This window comes from Panthera uncia (genome assembly GCF_023721935.1).
Source record: "Panthera uncia isolate 11264 chromosome A3 unlocalized genomic scaffold, Puncia_PCG_1.0 HiC_scaffold_12, whole genome shotgun sequence".
Lineage (NCBI taxonomy): Eukaryota > Metazoa > Chordata > Mammalia > Carnivora > Felidae > Panthera > Panthera uncia.
Window position 1 is genome coordinate 19048323 of NW_026057579.1, and position 23713 is coordinate 19072035.

The 23713-nt window shown below is 55.5% G+C and overlaps 1 protein-coding gene across 1 annotated transcript in view; it reads right to left on the reverse strand.

Moving 5' to 3' along the window:
• KCNK3 (potassium two pore domain channel subfamily K member 3) overlaps positions 1–16825 on the reverse strand; it is a 38265-nt gene extending 21440 nt beyond the window's left edge. The window contains exon 1 of the mRNA XM_049652432.1: positions 15627–16825. Within this exon, the coding sequence (XP_049508389.1) occupies positions 15627–15909 (283 nt within the window). The 5' untranslated portion in view covers positions 15910–16825. The remainder of the gene's footprint in view (positions 1–15626) is intronic.
• Positions 16826–23713: the final 6888 nt, after the last annotated feature.

The window sequence follows — 23713 nt, forward strand, 5'->3', positions numbered from 1 at the left end:
TTATGCCCCACTCTGCTGTCTGCGTAAAAACCTGCTTTCGGCTCAAAATGTCACTCCTCCACTCAAAAACCTTCTGTGACTCCCCATTGACTACAGGGAAAGAAGCCCAAACTTTCAACCTGCCTTTCGGTGTCCTCTACCATATGTCATAGCTCTCCAGGCTTAGCTATTGCTCTGGAGCTGAGGAAAGTGTTTTGGAGCTCACCCTTGGCAGTGCTTTTCCATAGCTGAGCTCTCTGGAAGGCTGCCAGGGAGGAGGTGGGTGGGGGTGGTGGGGGTGGGGGCTCTGCCCTCTCCACCCCCATCCCAAGCAGAAGCCTTGTAATGGCCACCAGCAGCCTGACAGCTGCCCCTGCACCCCGGGCAGCCTGGATCAGAGCTCGGCCAGACTGCAAATGTGGAAGGCTGGTCTCCAGGCAGGTGGGTAAGAGATGAAGGGAACCGAGGAGCCTCTCACGGAGGAGTCACTCGCCCAGGGGGCGAGGCAGGGCTTCAAGGGAGTTTAGTGGGACAGTGGGGGGCAGCCCGGCTGAGTGGAGAGTTCATCCCAGCGCTTTCCTGTATGCTCGAGCCTTGCTTCAGTTTCTCACTCTCTTTCTGAGTGTCTGACAGTCAGGGAGGCAGGTATGGCTATCACTCTCCCAGCTGAGCAGTGAGGAAGCTGAGGCCTGGGCAGGTGAGCTGACCTGGTCGAGGTCATGGAGCAGGAGGAACAGAGCAGCAGGAACTTCCCTTGCCATCCAGTGAGGGGCTGGTTAACTCTGGCACCCGGTGGGGGGCCCCAGGGGAGGGGCGCATTTTGCCCTGCTCCGTTCCTGGCCCAAATCGGCACGGCACCTGGGAAGGGCAGCTGGCCAGCCGCGTGCCAGTGTTACTTTAAAAATAAACCAGGGAAGAACGAGGCTTAAAAATAACCCCGGGGATGTGTGAGAAGCTAATTACTACCACAGCCCCCTGTCAGGGCTTTGGGGAGTGGCTGGGCCCCGTGGTGCCTGCGTGTCCCCTCTGCTCATCTCTTCCAGTTGGGAGCCGGGTCACAGCACAGCCGGGGGCCGGCAGGGCCTAAGAATCTTAGGCCGGCAGGGCCTAAGAGCTGAAGGTGGCTCTGGGCCTCCCTTCGTCTGGGTCAGGATGTAGGCAGGGTGGGGAGGAGAGCAGCCAGGCTGGGTGGAGAGTGACGTGGCCCAGGTCCCGGCAGGTTTCCTCTCTACCTTACTTATCTCTAGGCCTTGCCTCGTGACTTTCCGCTGGAATCATCTGGCTCCAAAAGGGACTTTGGGGTCCTGAGTCCCGCTCTTCTCTGGAGGCATGTGGTGGCAGCCAGGTGGCTCGTTTTGTCAGCTATGTCGCCCTATTTGGGACTCCTGACCACCGCTTCCCATGTGTCCCATTCTCTTGAGAAGAACTTTGAGGCCCGTCTTGATCCATCAGGGTAAGAATGCCTGGCCCTTCCAGCTGCCCACTCCTGGCTGCCTCCACGTGCATCTGTGGCCTGTGAGCTCGCATCTCGGGACCCTCAGTGCTAAGTGGGGACTGGACTGCAGCTGGGCCCGGCCTGAAGAGCCCCCAGCAGCAGCTGCGGGGTGGGCAGGAACCACACTCCCATCCCACATACCCGGGCTCCCCCAAGGCCCTTGTGCTTGCAGACCCCCCACCTTTGGGAAGAGGTGTGAGGACATCCTGCATTGACAGGGAGAGAGACACAGGGCCCAGCTGAGGACACAGCTGAGGACAGACTTGCCGGATCAAAGAGAAAAAGCAGAGCTCACCCAGAGGAGGGAGGCAGAGGCCAAGACTGCTGGAAGCCGGCAGAAACGATCAAAGGACAAGGATGGATGGGGAGGTGGGGCAGACGGGGCAGAGGGGGGAGGCAGCAGCAAGGAGAGACTGGCAGAACCAGGGGCCGGTTGGGGGGCTGCTGCACGACAAGCAGGGGCTTTGGGGGCAGATGGGCCTGGACTGGATCCCTGGCTGGGAGCCCTGAGCTGATAACTGAGCTGGAACTTGGACCTCGTTTGCATAATGGACATAATGATAACTGCTCACGGGCCTCTGCAGGAGGGTTTGCGAAGCATTTATGAAAAAGGCCTGAAGACGGGGAGCCGTGACGGCCGTGTGTTCTCTCCCTTGCCTCTCTTGAAACCTGGTCCCTCTGTTCCACCTCCGGCTCCACAGATACAAAAGTCGCCCCTACCACCTTCTGCTCCCGGAACAAGCTGTTGAACGTAGCCCTCTGTTTTCATAGTCAGTGTCTCCCATGGCCGCCAGGCTGCCAATTGCCCTGGTGGTTTCCCTGCGGTCATCTGACTTGATTTCCCAGCAGCAGCTGGCAGCTGACAGCTCCCTCTCTCCTGAAACACTGCTCTTGGTCTCCAGGTTCCTCTCCAGTGTCTGGCAGGCCCCCTTTCCTGCTCTCCCTCCCTCCCTCCCCGTGTTGGGGGCGGTGGTGGTGCTGCTGGCCCTGGGCTTTTCTCCCCTGCTCCCCGCTCCTCCCAGGTGATCTCATCTAGCCTCGTGACTTTAAATATTATTTCCATCTGATAACTCCCAGATTTGTATTTCAGCCTTGACCTCTCCCTTGCGCTGCAGACTTGTCTATCTAACTGCCCACAGGGGCTGGTAATAAGCATCTGCAAATTAACTTGTATGTCTGAAAACAGAAGTTCTCGAATCTCATCTGTTTACCAAACCTGTTACTCTCCGGGTTTTACGTTCCGTCTCAGACAATGCTCACCCTCCATCCGGTTGCTTAGGTCAAAGGCCACCCCTGACTATCCTCTTTCCTTGATGCGTACAGTCCTCTCCCACCCTCCTCTTCCCCAACACACGCATCAGGTCCGGCCACTCTGCCCCAACACATGCCCTCAATCCACGCCTGCTCACCACGTCCACAGTCTTCACCTGGGTCCAACCTACCCTCATTCTCTCAGGTCACTGGAAGCCTGGCAGGTCTCCCTGTTTCCCTCTTGAATTACAACCACCTGACCTTCCCCAACCCCTACCACAGGGATCTGGTAAAAACTTTAGTCATATCACACAACACAGCGCTTAAAATCTTCCAGTGACTTCTGTCACACCTTGAGCAAAATCCAAGCTCTTGACCGTGGCCTCCATGGCCCTGCAAGACCCAACCCTTCCACGCTTCCTCCCCCTGGCTCAGTATGCTGTAGCTCACTGCCCTTCCTGCGCTCTTCCTCAAACATGCCCAACTGTGGCCCACGGGCAACTTCGCATTTGCTGTCCCTCCCTCTTCTGCCCCCCAGAGGCTTTTCCTGATTTTTACATCATATAGAACCCTCTGCCCATCCCTGTCTCTGCCACATCCTCTTGTTTTGCTGTCTCTTGGCACTTGTTACCAGTGAGATGACGTTGTTTATCTGTGACCGCATAGCCCTGGGTACACCTACCTACTTCCTCTCAACTGTAGACACTGTAAGGACAGGAGCTGAGTCTTTGGGGCCTAGAGCGGTGCCTGACACATGGAAGACGCTCAGAGAACCAGAGGGAGAGGAGGGATGACTGTGCGGGCATACTGAGGGAGTGGAAAGGGCTGGGAGGCTGGGTCTGAGGACTGGCTCTGTGAACTTCTGGTTCACTCTCCAGCTCCCTCCGCCCCCGCCCTGCATCTCCGTCTCCTCATCTGGAAGAGCGAAGTGTTGCACTGAATCAGTGATTCTCAAAGAACCCCGAGGACCCCAGGGCTTGCTGCGATGCCATCCACTGCCAAGCTGAGCCCTTGTTCTGCACAAGTATGCCAGCGTCAGCACCCTGAGCTCACCCTGCAGCCTCTCTCCTGGCCACCCCCTGTCAGACGGCGCTGGCTGGGGTCAGCCTGCTCCCAGCACCGTGACTGCCTCCCACACCCCACCCACGGACTACTGTGGGAGCTCCAGCTGGGGTGCCGCCCTTTCCGGTGGGAGGTTCCTGCATTCCAGCTGTCCCAGGGGCTGGGACAGCAGACTTGCTCTGCTGATAAGCGCGGCCTCGGCCACAGTCAGAAATGCTCTCTTTCCGAAAGGGGTGACTTGGAGGTCCTGTACAGAGCTCTATTCTTGGGACTGACACAGAGGAAGTCCCTCCAGGGCTCAGCCAGCATGGGGTGAAGTGGGGACAAGCATGTCACCCTGAGTAGTGTGCTTGTTAGGAAGGGCTGGAGGTAGAGGCCAGGAGCAGGTCCAACACAGACGGTCAGAGCTGTACGGGGGGCTCGGACACACCAGTCCGGTCCCTCACGGATAAGGCCGGGGGGATGTGACCTGCTGTGGGTCTCCCAGCCAGAGAACTGAGAAACATGGAGGGGATCGTGTGTCCCACTTTCCTTACTCAACTGCAGTAAGCTGTCGTTAGCCACAGCTCTGAGAAAGGACACATAGCCCACCTCCATGAACCCAGTGGCTGACTCTGAGGGGCAGGCAGGGGACCTCAGGGCCTCTTTGGTCCCACGGAAGACGAGTGTTTCCACCTCTGGGGCACTGAGCTGGGCGTGACACCCTAGGGAAGGAGGCCTGCCACTCGATTTGGGTCCAGGTTTCTCTCTCTCTGGCCCCACCTAGAGGTGGATCAAAGACCAAGGGCGGCCCCAGAGGGTCTTACCATGTTTAACCCTCACTGTTGGAAAACCCATGATGCAAGGTCATATTGAAGAGGGAGTCACATGGCTCAGCTGGACCAAAGCCCCCCGATTTGTTCGCAGGTGAGTGATGCTCACATGGCTGATGGGCCTCGCTGGGGCTGATTCCCTTCCCTGGGGTTAAGAGCAGCCTGAGAGCTAAAGCCGTGAAGGTGGAGCCTGTCCCTAGGACCCTGCTAAGACTCCCAGTCCCCTTTACCTGGAGGGGGGGTGCCGCCTTCTCCTGGGGCCACCCACCGACTCCTGCTGTCTCCGCCACCTGGCTCGCCCCAGGAGCTTTGGCTTGCAAACTCCAGAGGTTCTTCTTTAGCCATCCCTTGAATGTTTCTTAAGTACCAAGGAAACCCAGAAAGAAAATGCTAGAGGCTGGCTGGCAAGTGGCCCAGCCTCCAAAGTACAGAATGCTGATTCTAATAACTTCTCTTCTCTCCTGTGCTTCCCAAACCTGGCTGCAGACCCTTCGCTGGGGGACTCTAAAACTTCCAGGCTCCTGGGCTTAGCTCAGGCCTAATGAATTAAGTCAGGCCCTGACACCCATTACTCTGGCTCCAAACAACAGCTGTTACTGGGGACAAGTGTCCTACTCGGCACGCAGAGGCCATCTCACCTATCCCTACACACTGGGAAGCAGGTGACTTGCCCAAGTGGCCCCTGGCAAAGCCCCCTCTCTCACTCACTGGCCACTCCTAAGAACCGTCACTCTGTTCTCATTTCTAGTCTTGGGGTCCCATCCTGTTCGGAAAGATGGCTTTGGCAAATGTGTGAAACTAAGGCCACCCAGTGACAACTGTCCTCCCCCCCCCCCCAATATTTCCCTTTCTGCCCTCCATAGGCTGGCATCTGCAATGTCCCCACATCCGTATCATGGGAATAACCCACCTTTAGCCACTGTGTAGGAGGCGAGGGCACTTGTGTTCTGGGGGAGAGGGTGGTTTAGGTTTGGGGAGGGGTCCTGATTTGACTCTTGCTCCCACATCACTGGCTTAGGATTGTAGGAAGTGACCTTATGCTCTCCAGTCTGGTTTCTTCATTGGCAAAGTGGGAGTAATGATACCCGTGATTCTGGGTCCACAGGACCCTCAGAAGAGATACTATATGAACAAGTGCTTTATACGCCAAGGGCTGTGCGTGCTTTACACATCCCTGTTCTGCCACTTGCCAGCAGTGTGCGTTTGCACACCCTCCCTAACTCCTCCGAGCCTCAGGGTCCTGGTCTGTAGATGGGGATTGTAACAGTGCCACTGGCTGTGAAGATCGCATGAGGTGATCGTTGTCACAGGCTCAGCCCAGACAAACCTCCCAGCTAAGGGCAGCTTTGGTTCCTAACCGTGGAAACTGAGGCAGGCTCCGTGGGGAGTGGCTGCTTCTCATCAGGTCTAAGATCAGGACTGAACGGCCCAGGGCAGACCCCCCCCTGGTGCATCAATCGGAGGCTTCCTCCTGCCTGTGACTGCCCACACCCCCGCTTGCCCCCAAGGTCCCAGGGAGCCCTTCTACACTAGGAGGAGGACTGGATCCATCCCAGAGGAGAGAGCTGCTTCCTGTACGGGAGTCTGGCATCTCTCTCTCTGTCTCTCTCTCTCTCTCTCGGCTGCTCCACTGGGGCCTGACAGTTGGGTCACTGGAGAGAGCCCCCCAGATGGTCCTGTGGCTGGAGGGCTGGAATGTGCCTCTCCGGATGTTTCTGAGATGGTTATTTCTGCACTGGGGCTGTGGTCGGGAGAGGCCCTACACATTCCTGATGAGGGACACTGAGTCCATGCCAAGCTGTGAAGTCTCAAGGAGAGGGAAGGGGTCTGAGAGCTGGGGTCTGGGGCTGTCCATGCAGAAGATGTCCACACAGTGTTGTGTGACAGTATCATCTCCTTCAGTTCAGTGCTGCCCTGGGGCTCCTGCATACCATCCATAAAACTGGATTTGGTCTGGGCTCCCGAGTGGTCCTGTGGCCCAGAAAAGGAAGTGTGGTGACAGGAGGGAGGGACTTCCCTGGGGGCTGAGGTCTGCTGGGTGACCAGGGCGAGGGTGAAGGGAGACAGTCGGGATTCAGGTTCATGACCCTGTGGTTCAACTGGAATCCTGGGGGCACCCACTTGTTCAGCTGTGTTTTGGGGCACCCTCGGGTTCAACCAAGGTCATGGAGGTACCTGCTATTCAATTAAGGTGATCCACTGGTTCATCCAGGGTCATGGGGCACCCAGTGGTTTAATCAAGTCCACCCACCAGAGTCCAGAAGTTACCCCTCTAGGATCTGTCCTTGCCACTTTCCTTGGGTACATTCATGCCCCTCAGACTGTCTCATGCTGTTGCCTCATCCAGAAAGTTCTCACTGCCCATCATCACCTACTAGAGTCCTCACTCCTCATTCAAGCTCCCTCAAGTGCTACCTGCTCCAGGAAGCCTTCTCAGATCCCTATTTTGAGTCACTTTACTAGGATTTAGCATGGATAACATTCAGCTTGTGGTTTCAGGATGCCACTGGACCAGAGGCTCCTTGGGGCAGGAGCTGGGTCTTAGTTTTCTATTCTTTTGGTGGCAAGTACCGTGCCTAGCACTCAGGAGACCTCAGTGATTTTTGGTAAACCGAACTGAAATGAAGGCTAAAGACAGTTCTATTTGGAAGGTGATCCGGAGGCCCTGGGGGCCCCCAGGACACGGCTGAGTCCACTTTGGGTACTTGGGCTCTCCAGGCTGCCCCCTTAAAGATTAAGAAATCAGAGCATCTCAAGGTCGGGAAGAATTTTAAAAGCCATTTATTTTAGTCCCCAATGATCTTTTTAATGTATCTACTTGCCTTAGGTATTAATCAAACACTGATCTAGGGTTGCTGCTGGAAAGACTTCCAGCTTGTCTGTCCTGATGGTCTACTCTAGCCACGACCGTCATGTAAGCCAATTCCCTGTAATATATCTCTTCTACTGGTTCTGACTGAACCCTGACTGATACAGGCATCCTCTGCAGCTTGCCCATCCAGTGTCTTCTTGTATGCTTCCTGTGATGGGGAGCTCACCGCCTCTCGAGGCAGCACAGTCCATCTTTGGTCAGCTGCAATTTTAACAAGTTCTCCTTAGATTGGACTTAATCAAGTCTTTCTATGGATTCTACCCCCTGGAGCTGGTTCAACCCCTTGGGCCCAAGCAGCCTGAGGTCGGGTCTTTAATCTTGCAATAGCCCAGCAAAAATTTGAAGGCAGCATGCATGCTTTCCACGCCTGTCCCCATCAAGTGTACCTCATTTGACATGCTCTTCCCTTGCTCTGTTTCCTAGGTTGTTGATGTCTCTCTTAAAAGTTTGGCCTTCACCTGCCAGCTGCATGCATTCCACACTGTCGCTTATGGCAGAGTCAGTGTATCTAGTAGCCAGAGGACCTTGGGCCTGGGGACCTCCGTGGGCCCTAGCTGTCTGGATCCCAGCCCACAGGAAGCTGGGGTTCTTAAAAGAAGAAATGCTCCCAAACCTCTTCTTCTAATGGGGACTGGAGGCTGCACCGCCCCTTGGGACTATGGGTAGTCTCCATGAGGGAGAAGCCAGTTTCCCACTTGGTCATTTAATCTCCAGGGCACCCATTGTCCATGGACCTAAGGAGCTTCCAGGTGGATGAGCTGAGGACAGCAGACACCTGTTTTCAGGCTTTCCCAGGGGGACAAGCCCTTCTTCACTCCCCTCCTCACTTTCCCCCACCTGCGTGACTGCAAAGCTCGGGGCCCCACCTAGGCTCCACGGAGGGCTCCTGTCCTGCGGGGCAAGCCGCAGCCCCGCTCCGGCCTCAGAGTAGGGATCCACCGGCTCCGAGGCCATTGGCTCTGATGCTCCACAACCAGATATCTAGGGATTTTTCCAGTTCTACACACTCTCGTCCTTAAAACCACAGTCTACACCTCATGTCTATTCCCAGGTCTCCAGGTTGTTTAGATCCTTGCTGCTCAAAGTGCGGACAATGAATTAACAGCATCAGTGTCCCCTGGGGGTTTCTGCATTTCTAAATGCAGAATCTCAGGCCCCCGCTCCAGACCTACTGGTTCAGAATCTGCGTTTAAATAAGATCAACCAGGTCTTTCCTTACACAGCGGTGTTTGCAAACCATTAGTGGCTCCACATTGCTGAGCAGGGCTTCTTTAGTTCCCCTGCAGAACATCTCTTCTGTAGAGATGGGAAGACTGAGGCACACCAGGGAAGTGTCTGCTCCTCCTGTGAGTCCAGGGGCAGCAGAAGCGAGAGAGAGCTGGAAGGATTTGTCTAAAGAGAAAGAACCCCATTTCTAGCTCCCAGGCCTGGCTCCTGCTTTGAATTGCCAGCAGCCGTGTGTGCCCTCACTAAGGAGTCCTTGTGTGTCACTGGGAATCAGGGACAGTGAGGAGGCAGGTTTTGTGGGGGTGGAGGGTGGGAGGTGGGCCCCCGCCTGGCAGGGATCCCAGGAGGCCACAGGACCAGGAGGACTGGAGCTGTTTGCTCTAGATGGCAGCGGAGGCCGGCTCTGGACAAGGGGAAGGGGAAGGTGTGACTTGTGGCAGTAGCCTGGGGTGGGGTGGCTCCAGGTGAGGGTGCGGGATGCGTCTCCCGGAGCTGCCTGGGACCTCAGTTTCGGGACAACGCAGTTGTCCACAACGAGGAATTGTGGACAAGTGGGGACGCAGCGGCATCACTGGGACCCTTGACTGCTCTCTCCACGGCGACAACAGCCTAGAAAGGCATTTGTCATGTGGCTGTCTGATGGCCAGAGGCTAACAGGCGGGTCAGGAGGAGACCCAGGGCAAGCAGAGCAGTCTGGCTGGCAGCTTGCTCTTTTATTTAAGAGCCTGCGGGGGGGGGGGGGGGGGGGGGGGGGGGCAAGAACACCAAGGGAGGCTCCAAGGCCAGCTCTGACAATAACTGCAGCCTTGACCATGCCCCTTCTCCCATCTGAATTTTAGTTTCCACTCTGTAAAATAAGAGGGTTGGAGCTAAAATTCTGATTTCTCTCTGGGCTAAATACTCTTGAGGGCTAGAGATCCTGAAGCTGAGGCCACAGCTGGACCCTGGCACCCATCCAACATCATTTGTGACGTGCATACAGAAGGGGCAGCAGACGTTCCAGGGGCGGGGGTGCTGGGGGGCGGGGAGCTGCATGGCTCTGTGAAAAGATACTCCCTACGGCCCTGGGAGTGAGCCCTGGCACTATCATTTTATATTTGTAGGGTCCCGGGCCAATTTTGGAACCTCTCTGAGCTTCCCTTTCCTTGCCGGGAACAGAATGATAACGCCTGCCCTCTCAGGGCGGCAGTGGGAATGCAGGCTGTGACAAGTGCCCCAGACACTGCCTGACGTGTTATGGACACACATCAGTTCCCTGCATCCAGGGCAGGGATGGGGGGTGAGGGAGTGCCCATCTGGGTCTCTGATAATGATCTCCGTCAGAACCTGGGTCTTTTCCCTTGCTGCTGGCTGGCTGGCTGCAGGGAAATCATTTTACGTTTTTTTTTTTTATTACAAAATTGACTCGCAGATTCACCGTTTGTGCTGCCAGCTGAAAGCTGTTTATGGTGGTGATTTGCACTACACTCATCTGTGCTTGTTTATGTTTTCTTTGAAAATAGTTATTGTGTTTGTCCTGTCCCCACTGTGGCCAGGCGTGTGTCTTCTATTTCTGTCCTATTCTTGCCCCCACTCCCTCCGTGTCTCCAGTCCCCCACCGTGATGGGTGGGAATGGGACCCTTAGGTAGGAGGCATGACAGTCAGAAGGACCTCTGATCAAATACACCCTCTTTGTAGATGAGGAGACTGATGGTCACAGAGGATCAGCAGCTGGGCTAAGTGGAACTGAACTTCTGCTTCCTCGCTCCAGTCCAGGGCAGGTTCTCCTACTACTGCGTGCCTCACTGTCCTTAGCTGGTTTTCTGCAGGGTCTGCCTGCTCAAAGGAGGGAGCATTGCCTCTGAGCCTGGATGTCAGGTGGACTCCAGTCATGGGTGAGGATCTGGAAAGCCTGGGCTGGGAGAGTGGGATCAGGAGAATAAAGGGAAGGAAGGATGTGGCAGCCTCTGGTCCCCAACCCCCTGTCCCCTACCTGTTAGGAGGGAGCAGAGGTGGCTGTGGTCTTGGTAATCCTTGGGAAACCAAGCAGTTCCCTTCTGTGTGGGGAGTATTAGTAATCATACATGAAAATAATGTTAATTGCACTAATCATTGTAGATATTGCTTATTAAGTACCTGCTCTGTACCAGGCATTCCTTTATATTATCCTTTTAATCCCGGGAGGCAGATATTCTTCTCCCCATTTTGTAAATGACAAAACAGGCTCAGAGAGACTAAGTAACTTGCTCAAGATCACATAACTAGTGGTGGGGGGTGGGGAGGTGAGTGGAGAGGTGGGTCGAGAAACGAACCCAGGCGCTCTGGCCCGCCTTCCTACACCGCCACGGAAAAGGCAGAGGGGTGGCCTGTGGGCAGGGAGGAGGGAATTGCCGATTGAAAGTGGGCGGTAGGACCAGTCCAGGCTGGGCTGCCCCTCCACGCCACCCCAGCAAGCCAGCGGAGGCCTGGGAACAGTGGAGTGATAAGCAACCAGAGGTCTCGGTGCTAAGAGAGATGGTGGGTCGTGAGGGGAATAGGCTGGGGTGATGGAGGGAACTCCAGTGGGGGCTCCCAAAGACCTCGGTTCTAATCAGGGTTGTACCTGCACCTCTCTGGGTGTTTGGATGACTGCTGATGTCTCCTTTCACTCTTTTATCGGAGGACTCTGGGATGTAGAGGGTGGCAGGTCACTTGTGTACTTTCCTCCTTCTTGGAAAGATGTAAAAAAGTACAGGTTCCTTCATGAGCTGCCTGCTTGAGTTCACAATCTAAGGACTCCCAGGCCACGTGGTGGGTGATGGGAGCCTGTGCTCAGCTGAGAACAGGCCGGAAGCTGAGGAGAGAGCAGAACAGAAGGTTTTCTGCCCCAGCTCCATCAGCTAATCAATCACCTGGCCTCTCGTTGCCTTAGAGCCCCGAGGATTACGGGGGCCCACATGGGAGCACAGCACCTGTGAGCCCGCGGCAGTCTCAGCTGGGGCCCGGTGCCGGGCACCGCTCTGCCACGTGGTCTGGGTTGGTCAGCGGTCGGGGTGCAGGGAGCAGCAGGCTGGCTGCGGGGCGCTGGAGTGAGAGGCACTCGCCTGGGAAGGGATTTGCCAGGGGAGAAGACAAGCCTTGTCGCCTCAGTGCCCTCAAGATCTAAGGGTCTGGACTGGGTTCTCGAAGTTGGGAAAGAACTGGCGGAAAACCCAGGGCCTGGGAGTCAAAGAGGCCCAGCTGAATCTGGGCAGGTGCCATACTTTCAAGTCACAAGGCCATGGGTGAGTCATCTACACACAGAGCCCTGGGTTCCTCTGCTGAAAAGTGGGGGTCATATAATGCTCCTCTGGAGGGATTGGTGAGAGAATCCAACGAGAGGGTGTAGAGCCTGACAGAGTAGACAAGAAATCGTGGCCGCTATTATTATTGTTGCTGTTACCGCTCCTAGTCATAATATTAAGTAAAGAGTCATCCTGGACAAAGGAGCAGAGACCGGGGAGTCAGGTTTTGCTAACTTCTGGCTGTGTGACTCCTGTCACCTCTCTGGTTCCTTATCTGTAAGAGGAGGGGGTGGCACGAGCTGATCTTGAGTCCCCTTCCAGCTCTGACAGCCTCTGGGCTATGAATAGATGGGGCTGGGGCCCCGGAGGAGTTTAATGACTCAACAGCTAGAGAGGTTAAGCTTTCCCAGAAAAGAGTTTCCATTTGCGTTTGATGAACTTAGGGCACAACAAAGGAAGGGTTTCCTGGCTGGGAGGCCAGGGACGAGGGAGCTGGAGGAATCCTTGCAGCTCATGGAGACTGTGACTAACCAGGTGAATGACTAACTCAGACCCTGCCGACCCTCGACCAATCAGGGCTGCCCAGGAGCGCCCTGCAAGCTGGCATCACTGAGCACATCTTGGCCATGCCAATTTCAGCTGGCTCCGGGCTTCACAGCATATGGAAGCAGAAGAAGCAGCCAAGAGACCGGCAGGGAAAGAGCACTGGGCTTGGAGTCAGAAGACCTAGCTTCTTGCTCTAACTCTGCTGCTCACCAGCTGCGTGGCTTTGGGGGAGTCCCTTCCCCTACTTTCCCTTCCATGTCTTCATCTATGCCACGGAGCTAACGATGCCTGCCCTGGCAACTTTCCTGAGTGGGGAAGGCTGAGATTCAAGAGGTGAGATGGGAGTGCAGTGTGATCACTAAGTGGCAGGTTCTGTCATTTTCCTATCCCAGTGTGAGTCCTGGTGCCTTGAGAGCCCTATGTGGGTCTCCAGAGGGATCAGGTGGACAGAGGCTATTGCCTTTGAGTTTTGGGTCAAGATCAGCTTAATATAGGGCCCATTCCAGCCATCTGATCACAGCCCAGACAGGCTTTTCTTAGAGCAGAGCCCCTGTGGACTGTTTCCAGCCAGATGGCGTAGCCAGAGAGAGAGGTGACAAAAAGCCAGGGATGGCTGGGTGGGGCAGGAAGTGGGCAGTGCCTTTCTGGGGCCCCCACAGAACTAGGGTGGTGTTTTGATGCTGTCTTTCCTCTTGCCCAGCACTGTATCAACAAATATCACCAGAACTGCACTCTGTCTGCCTCTACCCCCAGCTTTTAGCATCTCTCTTGGTAAGGACTACAGGCACTTTGGGAAATGGCAGGGATAGAGGGGAAGGAGGACACTCTTTCATTTCTGCACACCTTAAGCCCATGGATAGCATTCTCTGAGTGCTCATGCATGGGGCAGGGTACTGTGCCGGCACTGGGAGAACAGAGATGGGAACCACAGGGCCCTGCCCACGTGGAGGTCAATTCAGTATGTGGTCAAAGAGGCAAAACACATCCCCTAAAATGTAAATAACCATGCCCACACTGGGCAAGAGAGCCCACACTGTGTCACCCAGGTTGTCGTGACAGTAAGTCCCGTAGCTGTCTAGAGTGGTGGCCTGAGATGGTCTGGAAGACTTCAAGGAGGAAGTGGGATCTGAGCTTGACTTGCAAGATTAGCTTGGACAAGGTAAATAGGAGACCGAGAGAAAGGTGTGCCAGACAGGCACGCTTAAGGTGTTCTCAGGAGACAGACCGCATGGCTGCAGTGGAGGAATCATGCCAGTAAGAAGTGAGAAATGAAGTCGGACATAGAGTTGGTGCCAGGTATGAAGGTCCTTAAAATTTGGGATAAAGAGCATGGGCCAGATTCCACGGGCAGCTGGAAGTCACTGAGGACTCTGAGAGGGTATTGGTATGGTCAGAGCTGCACTTTGGGGAGACTCTTTCTGGCGGCATTGTCCAGGGGCGCTCGCTCCATGGGAGAACGAAGCTGCAGGCAAAGTCAGTTGGGAGGTTACTTGTGGACCTAGGGACCACAGGACTAAGAAAGGGGACACATAATCAGAGGCACCACATGGGGGAAGAGATGGGGGGAAGGCCTAACTTGCTTGTTCACTGCTCCTGAAACCTTGGCAGGTAGCAGGGAAGTGGGGAGGGGAGGCTTCTTTTTGGGCAGATCTGAGTCCGACTATTCTGCCCTGTCAGCAGGACTCAGAGGTACCCCCATCCACTCCGGGGGCCCTTTTCTTCCTCTTCCAAGAGGGGAATGCAGAGACTATATAGCAGAGTTCCCCATGGACCCCAGAGAGGAGTGGAGCCTTGGAACACAGTCCCAAGTGGATAGACTGCAGGAAGAGCATCCAGTCCTGCCTTTTACTCCCTCAACTTCTGTGGACTCCCAGGGAAACACTGCCATCTTGTCATGGGCTATGCCATGTGGCAATGAGCCCCTGGGAGCTCAGCCAAGGCAAGGAGGGGGACCAGAGAGAGGAGAAGGAATGGGAAGGATCGAGGTCTGGAGACATCCCAATGGGCTTTGGGGGAAGGTGGGCTGAGAGCATGCCAGGACTAGGAGGGATGCTTGAGATCATTTCGGCCACCCCCTGATTGTGTGGACGTGAGCCTGAAACCCAGACAGGAGAAGGGACTTGCCCAAGGTCATATAGTGGGAAAAGTGATGGAGCTGGGCTGGAATCACAGAGTCCTGGGGAGCGAGTAAGGTGTTTACTCCTATCTGGACACCTTTGAATAGCACGTCAAGGGCCTCTCTGGAGATCCCTTTCCTGGGTATCCATTCGTGTGCTTTGTGTGTACGTGTGCCTGTGTATGTCCTGTGTGTGCTTGTGTGTGCACCTGTGTGTACATGTGCCCGTGTCTATGTTGTGAGAGAGTCTGAGTGTGTGTGTGTGTGGCCTGCTGCACTGCTGTTTGGAGAAGAGAACCGAGGCCATTCCTGCGAGGTGACTGTTTTCCTGGGACAGCAGAGAAGGCAGACAGCTGGATCTGGCTTCCAGCATCAGATTTGCTGCCCTAAGAAAATTAAACGCACTGGCTGGCTTTGCCCAAACTCTGGGATCTGGACACACACACACACACGCGCACACACACACACACACACACACACACTCCAAGCGGCACTCACTGAAGCAGTTACGGGTTGTTTCAGGCACCGGGAGTAGGCGGGAGTGCCGCGGAGTGCCAGAGTACCTGCATCCACACGTCTCCCTGGAGCCCTAGCCTGTGTAGACACGCCAAGGTGCGGAAGCCCATCTGCCAGGGACACGGAGGAGTCGCGCGCTCCCCGCCGCTCTACACTCAGCTCTCTGCTCCAGGGCCTGGCCCGGCCACACCCCTCCTCCCCAGCCTCCGCCGGTCGTTCCTGCCCCTCTCACACACTTCAGAGTCCCTTGAGGCCCTCGCGCAGCCTGGCAGGGACAAGTTAGGGCTGGCCCGGCCAGAGAGTCAGGTCCGGAGCCAGGAATCGACGCCTCCCCCGAGTCCTGTCCCCTCGGAGCAGACAAGCCAGGCTGAACTCGGGTTTCTGGCAGCGCGGGGTTCGGCGCCTAGACCCTCTCCGGGGGATCCCCCCAGCCCTGGCCGGCTCGGGACTGCCCCGGGACACGGCGCCCAGCCCCCGGGTCCCCGCCCCCCGTCGGCGAGTAGTTACCGATGGTGGTGATGACGGTGATGGCGAAGTAGAAGGAGCCGGCGAAGCGCCACTGCACGCCGGCCTTGTGCGGCTTGAGGCGCAGCACGACGCGCTCGAGCTCCTCGTAGCCGCCCTGGCTGAGGTTGTAGCGCGCCCGCAGCTCCTGCTGCCGCAGCTCCAGCCGCTGCCGCTCGATCATCTCGGGCTCCGACTCGAGCGCGTCGAAGACCGCGGCGCCCACCAGCAGGTAGGTGAAGGTGCACACGATGAGCGCCAGCGTGCGCACGTTCTGCCGCTTCATCGTCCCGCCCGAGCCGCCGCCGGCCCCCCGGCGCCCCCGGCCCGCGCCCCGGCCCCGGCCGCCGCTGCTGCTGCCCCGGAGGCGGCCTGGGGCATGGCTGCGCTCGCCTCTCCCCGCGCCGGGCACCCGCTCCGCGCCCCGGGGCCGCCGCCGCCAACGCCGCCGCCGCTGCCGCCGCGGAGCTGTCCCTTCAGCACCACCCACCGCCCTCCTCCGCCCGGCCCCGCTCCCGCCCCCCGCCCCCCGCCCGCAGGCCGCCTCCTCCCGCCAGCCCTCCCGCCCAGCCAAATAAGGACTGGGGAGACGCGCCGAGGGAGGGAGGAGGGGGGCTGGCGGAGGGGGAGGGGTGGGGGAGCGAACGGGAGAGCCGCGGAGAGACCGGGCAGGACCGAGGGAGAGAGACCCAGGGAAAGAGATAACTAGGCACAGAGAGAAACGCCTCTAACTACAGAGAAAGAGAGGAAAAAGAGGCAGAGGGGGGTGTGACAGATAGGGAGATAAAACCAGAGGTAGACTCACAGACACAGTAAAAGAAGCGGTAGGCAGAAAAATACAGAGCGAGAGAGGCAGAGAGCGAAAGATGGAAACAGAAAGAGCGACAGAGACAGGGAGACCTGGGTAGCTGGAGATAAATTGATGACGGAAAAAGAAGAGCAAGGAAGGGAAAAGGAACGGGCAGAGCGACCCCCACCCCCAGCCTCCACCGAAATCACAGCATGCTTTAACTGGAAGGGACCTTGGGCCTCGCTGTCCTGCCCTTTATTATGTCGGTGAGGAAACTGAGGCGCAGAGAGGTCGAGTGACAAGCAAGGGCACACCGTGAATTAGTGCCAGCACTGGGACTCAGCCAAGCTTCCCTCCGCCCAGGCCACACCCCCCACCCTGCGCCGGGCCACCGCTGTCTTAGAAACAGCAGGGCGCAGCTGTGGACCTGGGCACGGTGGGCCAACACCCAAGGGAAAGCCCTGCTCTCATGAAATGTGACCCTTCCCAGGTCAGCATGGCTCCTGGAACTGGCTGAGAAAGCACAGGCTGGGAGGCTAGGCCGGTAGCACTCAATCCCAGGCTCTCCTCCTCTGCTCCCCCCGCGGTTATCCGGCTGTCCAGACATCCATAGCCCCTGTCCTGCACCAGTGGGCCAGCCTGGGCTTGGGATGGGCTGCCAGAGAGAGCACTGGACATCAACATCAGGCATCCCACCCGAACAGAATAGGGCAGCCGGAGCCCAGACCAGGCTTGCTGAAGACCAGGAGGCCTCCCTATGCCTCAGTTTCTTCTTCTGTCAACATGGTGGCAGTGGTGGTGAGGAGGCGCAGGCTGTGGGACCTCAGATGAGGCGTCACTGCCCCTCTCAGAGTCTCACTTCCTTATCTCCTCGATGAGGTGCCGTGGCAGATGATCCCGCAGGCCTTACTTAGCTTCAAACAACTCCAGACTTGGATGGGCTGAGTGAGCAGAATGATCGGAATGCAAATCCCATTGCCAAGGAGGGTCAGAGAGTCTTTCACGGGACCCTGGCACGGGCCATGAGGAGAGACAGGATGGAAGAGGCCCCAGGCCCCTGACTGGGGGTAGGTTGAGGAGGCAGCCATCCAGAAGCAGGAGTGCCATCTGCCCACATCCGGGCCTGACCTGTCACTGTTGAGCCTTTTAATGCTTCTCTGAGGGAGACCACCAACCCACTGCTTCTTTCAACCATTCATCCAAAGAGTATGTATCAAGCATCTGCTGTGTGTCAGGCTACGCACGTTACATGTATTATCTCTAGTCTTACCACCATCCTGAAAGGTGGGTATGGTTATGTCCATTTTATAGATAGAGAAACTGAGGCAAAAGGCAGTGCAGAGAATTGTCCGAGGTTGTTCGGCAGGAAGGGACTTCAGTCTGCCTTCCAAACCCATTCTCTTCTCCATAATGACTCCTGGACCCTCAGGTTTTTTTCACCTGTAAATGGGATAGGTAATCATACCAGAGTCATTGATCTGACACAAACTTCCTGGGCCCATACCCTTGGTCGTTTACTCAGCCCCTTTCAGGCCTTCCCCCTTGGCATCTTCTGGCTCCCTAGAAGACAAGAGCTGCTTCTCCTGGCTTCCTAGGGGTGAGGGTGCAAGTTAGGTTCCATCCTCCTGGCCACACTACCCCAGAAGCCAACTCCCCCAAAGCCAGTGTAGATGAGCAAGGCTCAAGAGGCCCCGTTTTCAGTGTGAAAGACTGTGTGTCCAGGGTCTGCTTGCTTCTGGCTGCCAGGCCAGGCTGCTAGGCAGATGAACGGTGATATTATGAGTGAAAGAGCTTTGGAAAAGGGAAAAAGCTCTCTTTAGGGGCAGGGCATTTATTATTAATTATGATGAAGCTTGTTCTCATAGCACTTCAGAACGGGAAGGACCTTTAAAGATCAGCTAACCTGATCCTCTCATGTTACAGATGAGGAAACCGAGGCCCAGAGAATAGGAAGGGGGTTGCTCAGGGTCACACAGGGAGTGAAAGGGGGCCAAGACTTATGTCCCGTGGCTGGGCTCTCTCCTGTAGCCCCCATATATATGGGATCAGAACACCTGCTGCCAGGGGAACACAACACATCCACGGCATGCCTGGAGCCCAGGAGGGAAGCTCCGTTCTCACTCCCCTGCCCCTTTTCCCTTTCTACTCTTCAGGAGGGGAGACTGGTTGGTGGGGAGCGATGCTGGTGCCGGTCTAGATTTCTGAGAAGGCCCTGGGTCCTGCAGACAGGAGTTCCATCAGCTCACCCTTGACCTAGGTGGGATAAGGCTAAAGATCTAGAAGCCTATACCTCTCCCTCTGTCCAGGACTCCTGTGACCTGCCTGTACGTCCCCACCCCTGATGGGGCTGCCTCACCTTCTGCCCAGGGCCAAGTGTCAGAAAGCACCTCTATCAATCCTGTCTTTTATAAATGGCAAAATCTGCTCAGCGATGGCTTCTCCATGCTCTATTTTTTCCCACTCCATTGGTGACTCCAGTGGAGGAAGCCTTGGGCTGGTTAGAAAGAGATATTTTACATCCCTCCAATCATTATACTGGTCAGCCTCATGTGTGATTATTTTCTGGAATCTGCTGCAGCGTAGAGAACATGGGGCAGAGAGTTGGGGGGCCTGGGCTGGGGTCCCGTCTCTTCTACCTGCTTCCCGTGGGACTCAGGGCCAGTCACTCTTTTTCCCTGGGCCTTGGTTTGCATGTCCATAAATGGAGTGGTTTGGACCAGGACATGTCTCTGCTCCCTTCATTTATAACATCCCATGACCTTCCTGGCCCGCTTCTGCTTCGCTAGTTATTCCAAGAATCAGGTGAAAAGATTTAGTCACTGCTTTTAGGACTTTAGTTTGTGAGGAAAAGGGCGCAATCAGAGGTAGGATAAATGGTACAGAATTTAACTATCATTCGTTGCTGCGTATTATTATGCACTCAACATTATACACATATTATTTTCCAGCTTTATCTTCCACACCATTCCTCTCTAAGCTCTAGACACATCTAAGTACTCTCATGCTTTACTTCTGACTCATGTGGCTCCCATAAGCTGGGATGTTGGTACTTCCTCGACTCCTCCATTTTTTGTCTATTGAACTCCTGTTCAGGCTTCAAGACCCAACTCAAGGGCCACTCTCTCTGTGAAGCACTCCCCAGTTACCTCCAGTCAGAACCCCCAGCACCTTTGTGCTTCCATAGCACGTTGTCGAAGCTTCAAATCAGCAGACGTTCCTCTTACCTAGTAGATCGATCAGTTCTTTAATATCTGTCTTCCCCACTGGCTCATTATCTTCTCCAGGGTGGAGTCCCTTCTTGTGCCACGCCTCGCCGCAGTGGGTAGCTCGGTGCTTTGCACATCAGAGTTGCTCTTATGTTTGTCGTGTATTCAGTACACGGTGAAGTCCTTAAAGCCTCCTACACTTGCGGGGTTAGAGATCAGTGTCAGCGGGGACAGGAGCACGGACAGCAGAGTCTGGAGGGAGAAAAATCCACGCAATTTGCTTCTGTGACTCTTTGCCAACAGACACTTCTAAAGTTGGAGCAAGCCCTACCTGGCTTAAGGAGAGAAGGCAAGACCCATGTGAGTGTCCTAAGGCCCAAGGAAGCATGTGGAGAGGGCACTGAAGTGGAGTCCAGACATCTGGAGTTTGGTCCCAGCTACAACCAACTACCAACTAGCTGGTGGACTTGAGAGACTCACATCGCCTCTCTGTGCCCCAGTTTCCTTTTCTGTAGAATGAAAGAGTTGCTTATCTCAAAGAGTCCCCTCCCTCTGACATTTTGTGATGTTAATGACAGACTTGGCCCTATGATTAACAACTGCTCATCCTACAATGGCCAAGAATGTGGTGTGAGGGATGAGGGGCCCAGGGCCCTCTCTGTCCATTGTTTTCCAGAACCATGCCCCCATCCTTGGCCAGTTTGGCTGGAGGATGGGGGAAAGGGGTGAGGTAGGGAGTAAAAAGGCCGACCCTGACTCAGACAAGCTCAGGTTCAAATCCTGACCCTATTCATTACTAGCTGGAACGGAGCCTCCCATGATATTCTGGTCTGTCTTGTCTAGACCAGACCATAGGCTCCTGCAGAGCAGGGATAAGGCCTTGGGATAGGGTCCCTGGTTTGCTGTAGGAAGGAGTATCCAGAACCATCTCGAGATCCAGCTAGATGGAGGCCTGAGAACGGGGAGGGGCCTGGTGGGCCCAGGAGCTGCAGCACAGACAGGGACACGGTTGGTGGAGGGTGGCACCAGAAATCGTGGCCTCTGATGGCCGGGGGCCGGTTGATTGGATTCAGGGCACTTCGGGTACGACTGAGGTGTTTCTTGGTGTATCCCTGAGGGAGAGACACAGAGGATTAGTCTGGATTTACAGAGCGTAACCAGTCCCAGTGCAGCCGGCTTGCATTTGTCAAGAGACACTATTTATTTAACATCTCAAGCCCAAACCAAACACAAAAGGCAGCTGTTCACAAAGGAGAGGCTGTGGGAGCCGTTGGGGAGAGAGCGCTGTGCTAGGGGGTGGGCACCTGGCTCTGTCTTAGTCCTGCCCCAGATGAGCTGGGTGAGCAGCTCTGCGTACAGACTTGCCTGTCCTATTAGTGAGAGTGGGAACCAACTGGTCTTCCCGGAGTGGCTGTGGGGAGTCAGGCTTGCTTCGTTGTTCATTCACAGAAAACCTGCTCCAAAGTCTACAGTCTCCACGTTTGGCGAATCCCTTCCCTCTAGGGAGGGCTTCCTTGTTGGTCTCCATCTCTGGTCCTGGATACCACACTGAGATGAGCCTCCTGGCATATGTGTCCTTGGGGACCTGTGGAGAAATTGCATTGGGACGCATACCCACAAGTGTCCCTAAACACGGCCAGGCTGTCCTCAGTGCATCTGTCTTGGTGTTTACTCTCCCCAGCAATGCACAGGTTTGCCTACTTGGCCCTCACTTCCCTTTTTTAAAAAAAAAATTTTAAGTTTATTTATTCATTTTGAGAGAGAGAGAGAGAGAGAGAGAGAGAGAGAGAGAGCATGAGCTTTAGTGGGGGTTGGGGAGGGGAGAGAAAGAATCCCGAGCAGGCTCTGTGTTGTCAGCTTGGAGCCCTATGTGGGGCTTGAACTCCTGGACCGTGAGATCATGACCTGAGCCGAAATCAAGAGTTAGACACATAACCAACTGAACCACCTGGTGTGCTCCTGATTCACTTTTGTTTTTGCCATTTGTATGCCTCCCTATTTTCTACTAATTTCCCACTTCTCTCCTTTCCCTTCTCCCTTTAACACCTTCCTCTCTTCCACACTTGGGTCAGGGGCAGTGAGCAAAGCCCCCAATACTGGGGGTCTTGGGCAGGCCAGCAGGTGATGAGAGAGGTATGGGAGAAAACCAGCCACTGTTCTCCAGCCCGGGGAGTGTGTGTGTGTGTGTGTGTGTGTGTGTGGTGAGAGGAGGCTGTGAGTATTAGACTTTTGGCTTTGGTCCTAGTCTTCCCTTCTTCCATCTTCCGGTCCTTCTTTTCCCCTCCACTCACATCCTCTCTGTGTTTGGCCATGGCTCCAGAATAGTTCAAGCTAGAGGAAACCTTAGACCATGCAGTCCGATAAGGAAACAGGCCCAGCGCGGGGAGAGAGCACCTCCAAGCCTCACAGACTGTGGGCCAGAGCTGGGACTCAAGCCCTGCTCTCCTGACCTCCGAGCCTTTGGCTGCAGGGTAAGTCCCTAGACTTGCTTCCTTCCCATAGCAAGAATTAAGTCCCTGAGAGCCTGTCCTCTACAGAGATTCTGGACTGGCCATGGCCTGTATTTCCCGACAAACATGTTGCTGCTAAGGAAAAAAGAGAGTCTGAAGATCTAGTCAACATCCTCACAAATCTTGAAATCCTTCTTTGCAGGTTTATAGCTTCTGAGAAACAAGCAGAAGCAGCCTTGTCTCAGGACCAAACGCAATAATTATAATAGCACTTGCAATGATTAATCAGCCAGTGAGTATTGAGTGGCGCCCGTGAGCGTGCACAGCAGTGTGTGTGCGCATGTGTGTGTCCAGGTCGGGGTGGGGGGAGGGGGAGAGCAAGAGAGGTGACTTTACTTCCAGTGAGCAGGCTTTGGGTATCTTTCCCTCAGTGGAGGGGCTGGGTCACCACCGCGGCACTCCTTGGGTAGTGTCCTGTTCTGGCTGGGGCTGTAGTTCTTTCTGTTGGGAGAGGACTCCTGCCCCCTGTGGTGCCTGTTGCTGGGCTCCTGGCCATGCTGGGAGACAGGAATCGACCCACAGAAGCAGGGTTCAGACCCATCAATGATTACTGAGATTAACGAGGGGCCTCACCAGCATGATGTACCTGGCACAACCAGAAGCACTTGGGATGTTCAGCTTGGGGCAAAGATGCAGGGGACATGTGAGCCGTCCTGTGGAGGAGGGATTAGCCTTGCTCTGGGTAGCCTAGGAGGGACCAGTGAGCGGTGGGAGATGCCACAGTGGAAGACCTTTCAGCTCAAAACTGGTCAAACTTTCTCTACAGCTCTGAAGAAGGAATGGGCTGCCCGTGAGGTAATGAGCTCCTGGGCAGTGGAGGTATGCAAGCATAGCCGGATTTGTCCTTTGGGTTGAGGTTGTTTTAGAAGGATCCAAGGAGCTAGTACAGTGCCTGCCACATAGTAGGTCTGCAAGAAATGCCTTTCGACTTGGTTGCTGAATGTACTGGGTTTGGGGCTGGACGACTTGCCCCTTGAGGTTCAGTCGGACTCTGGTCAACATGTGAGGAGCGTTCCCTCTGTGCCAGGCACTTTGCCCCTCCAACCTTGAAAGGCTGCAACTCCCTAGCCCCAGGGAAGGCTGCACCCAGAGTCCTTGCTAAGCCACCACAGCTCTGCTTTCTCCCAGCCACCCCAACCCGACCAAAGCCCCGCCGACTTATATCCCAAGTGTGCCTGCAGAGGCCCGATGCTCACAGGTTGCAGTAAGGGCCTGGAAGCCCTAGGACTCCAGCAAGGGAAATGGGCCTTTGGCAGGCTAATTACTGGGAGCTGATTCTATTAAGCAGATAGCTCGCTCTAGGCAAAGCAATTACATCTAATCAGCCCCTTGCAGCAGTCCAAAGGGACAGCCATTTGAGCCAGACATGTGTGTGAGTAGGAACATCAAAGCAGCGTGAGGCTCAGGTCTAGGCGGGCTGGTTTGGGGCTAGGGGCTGCTCAGGAAGTGGTCCCCTGGTCCCTTCCCCAGGTTGCCAGATCTCAGGCCACAGTGGGGCTGCAGCATATGGAGGTGGCCTTGAATGAGGACTCAAAGATCTAGGTCGAGATCTGGCACTTCCACTAAAGAGCCAAATTTCACTGG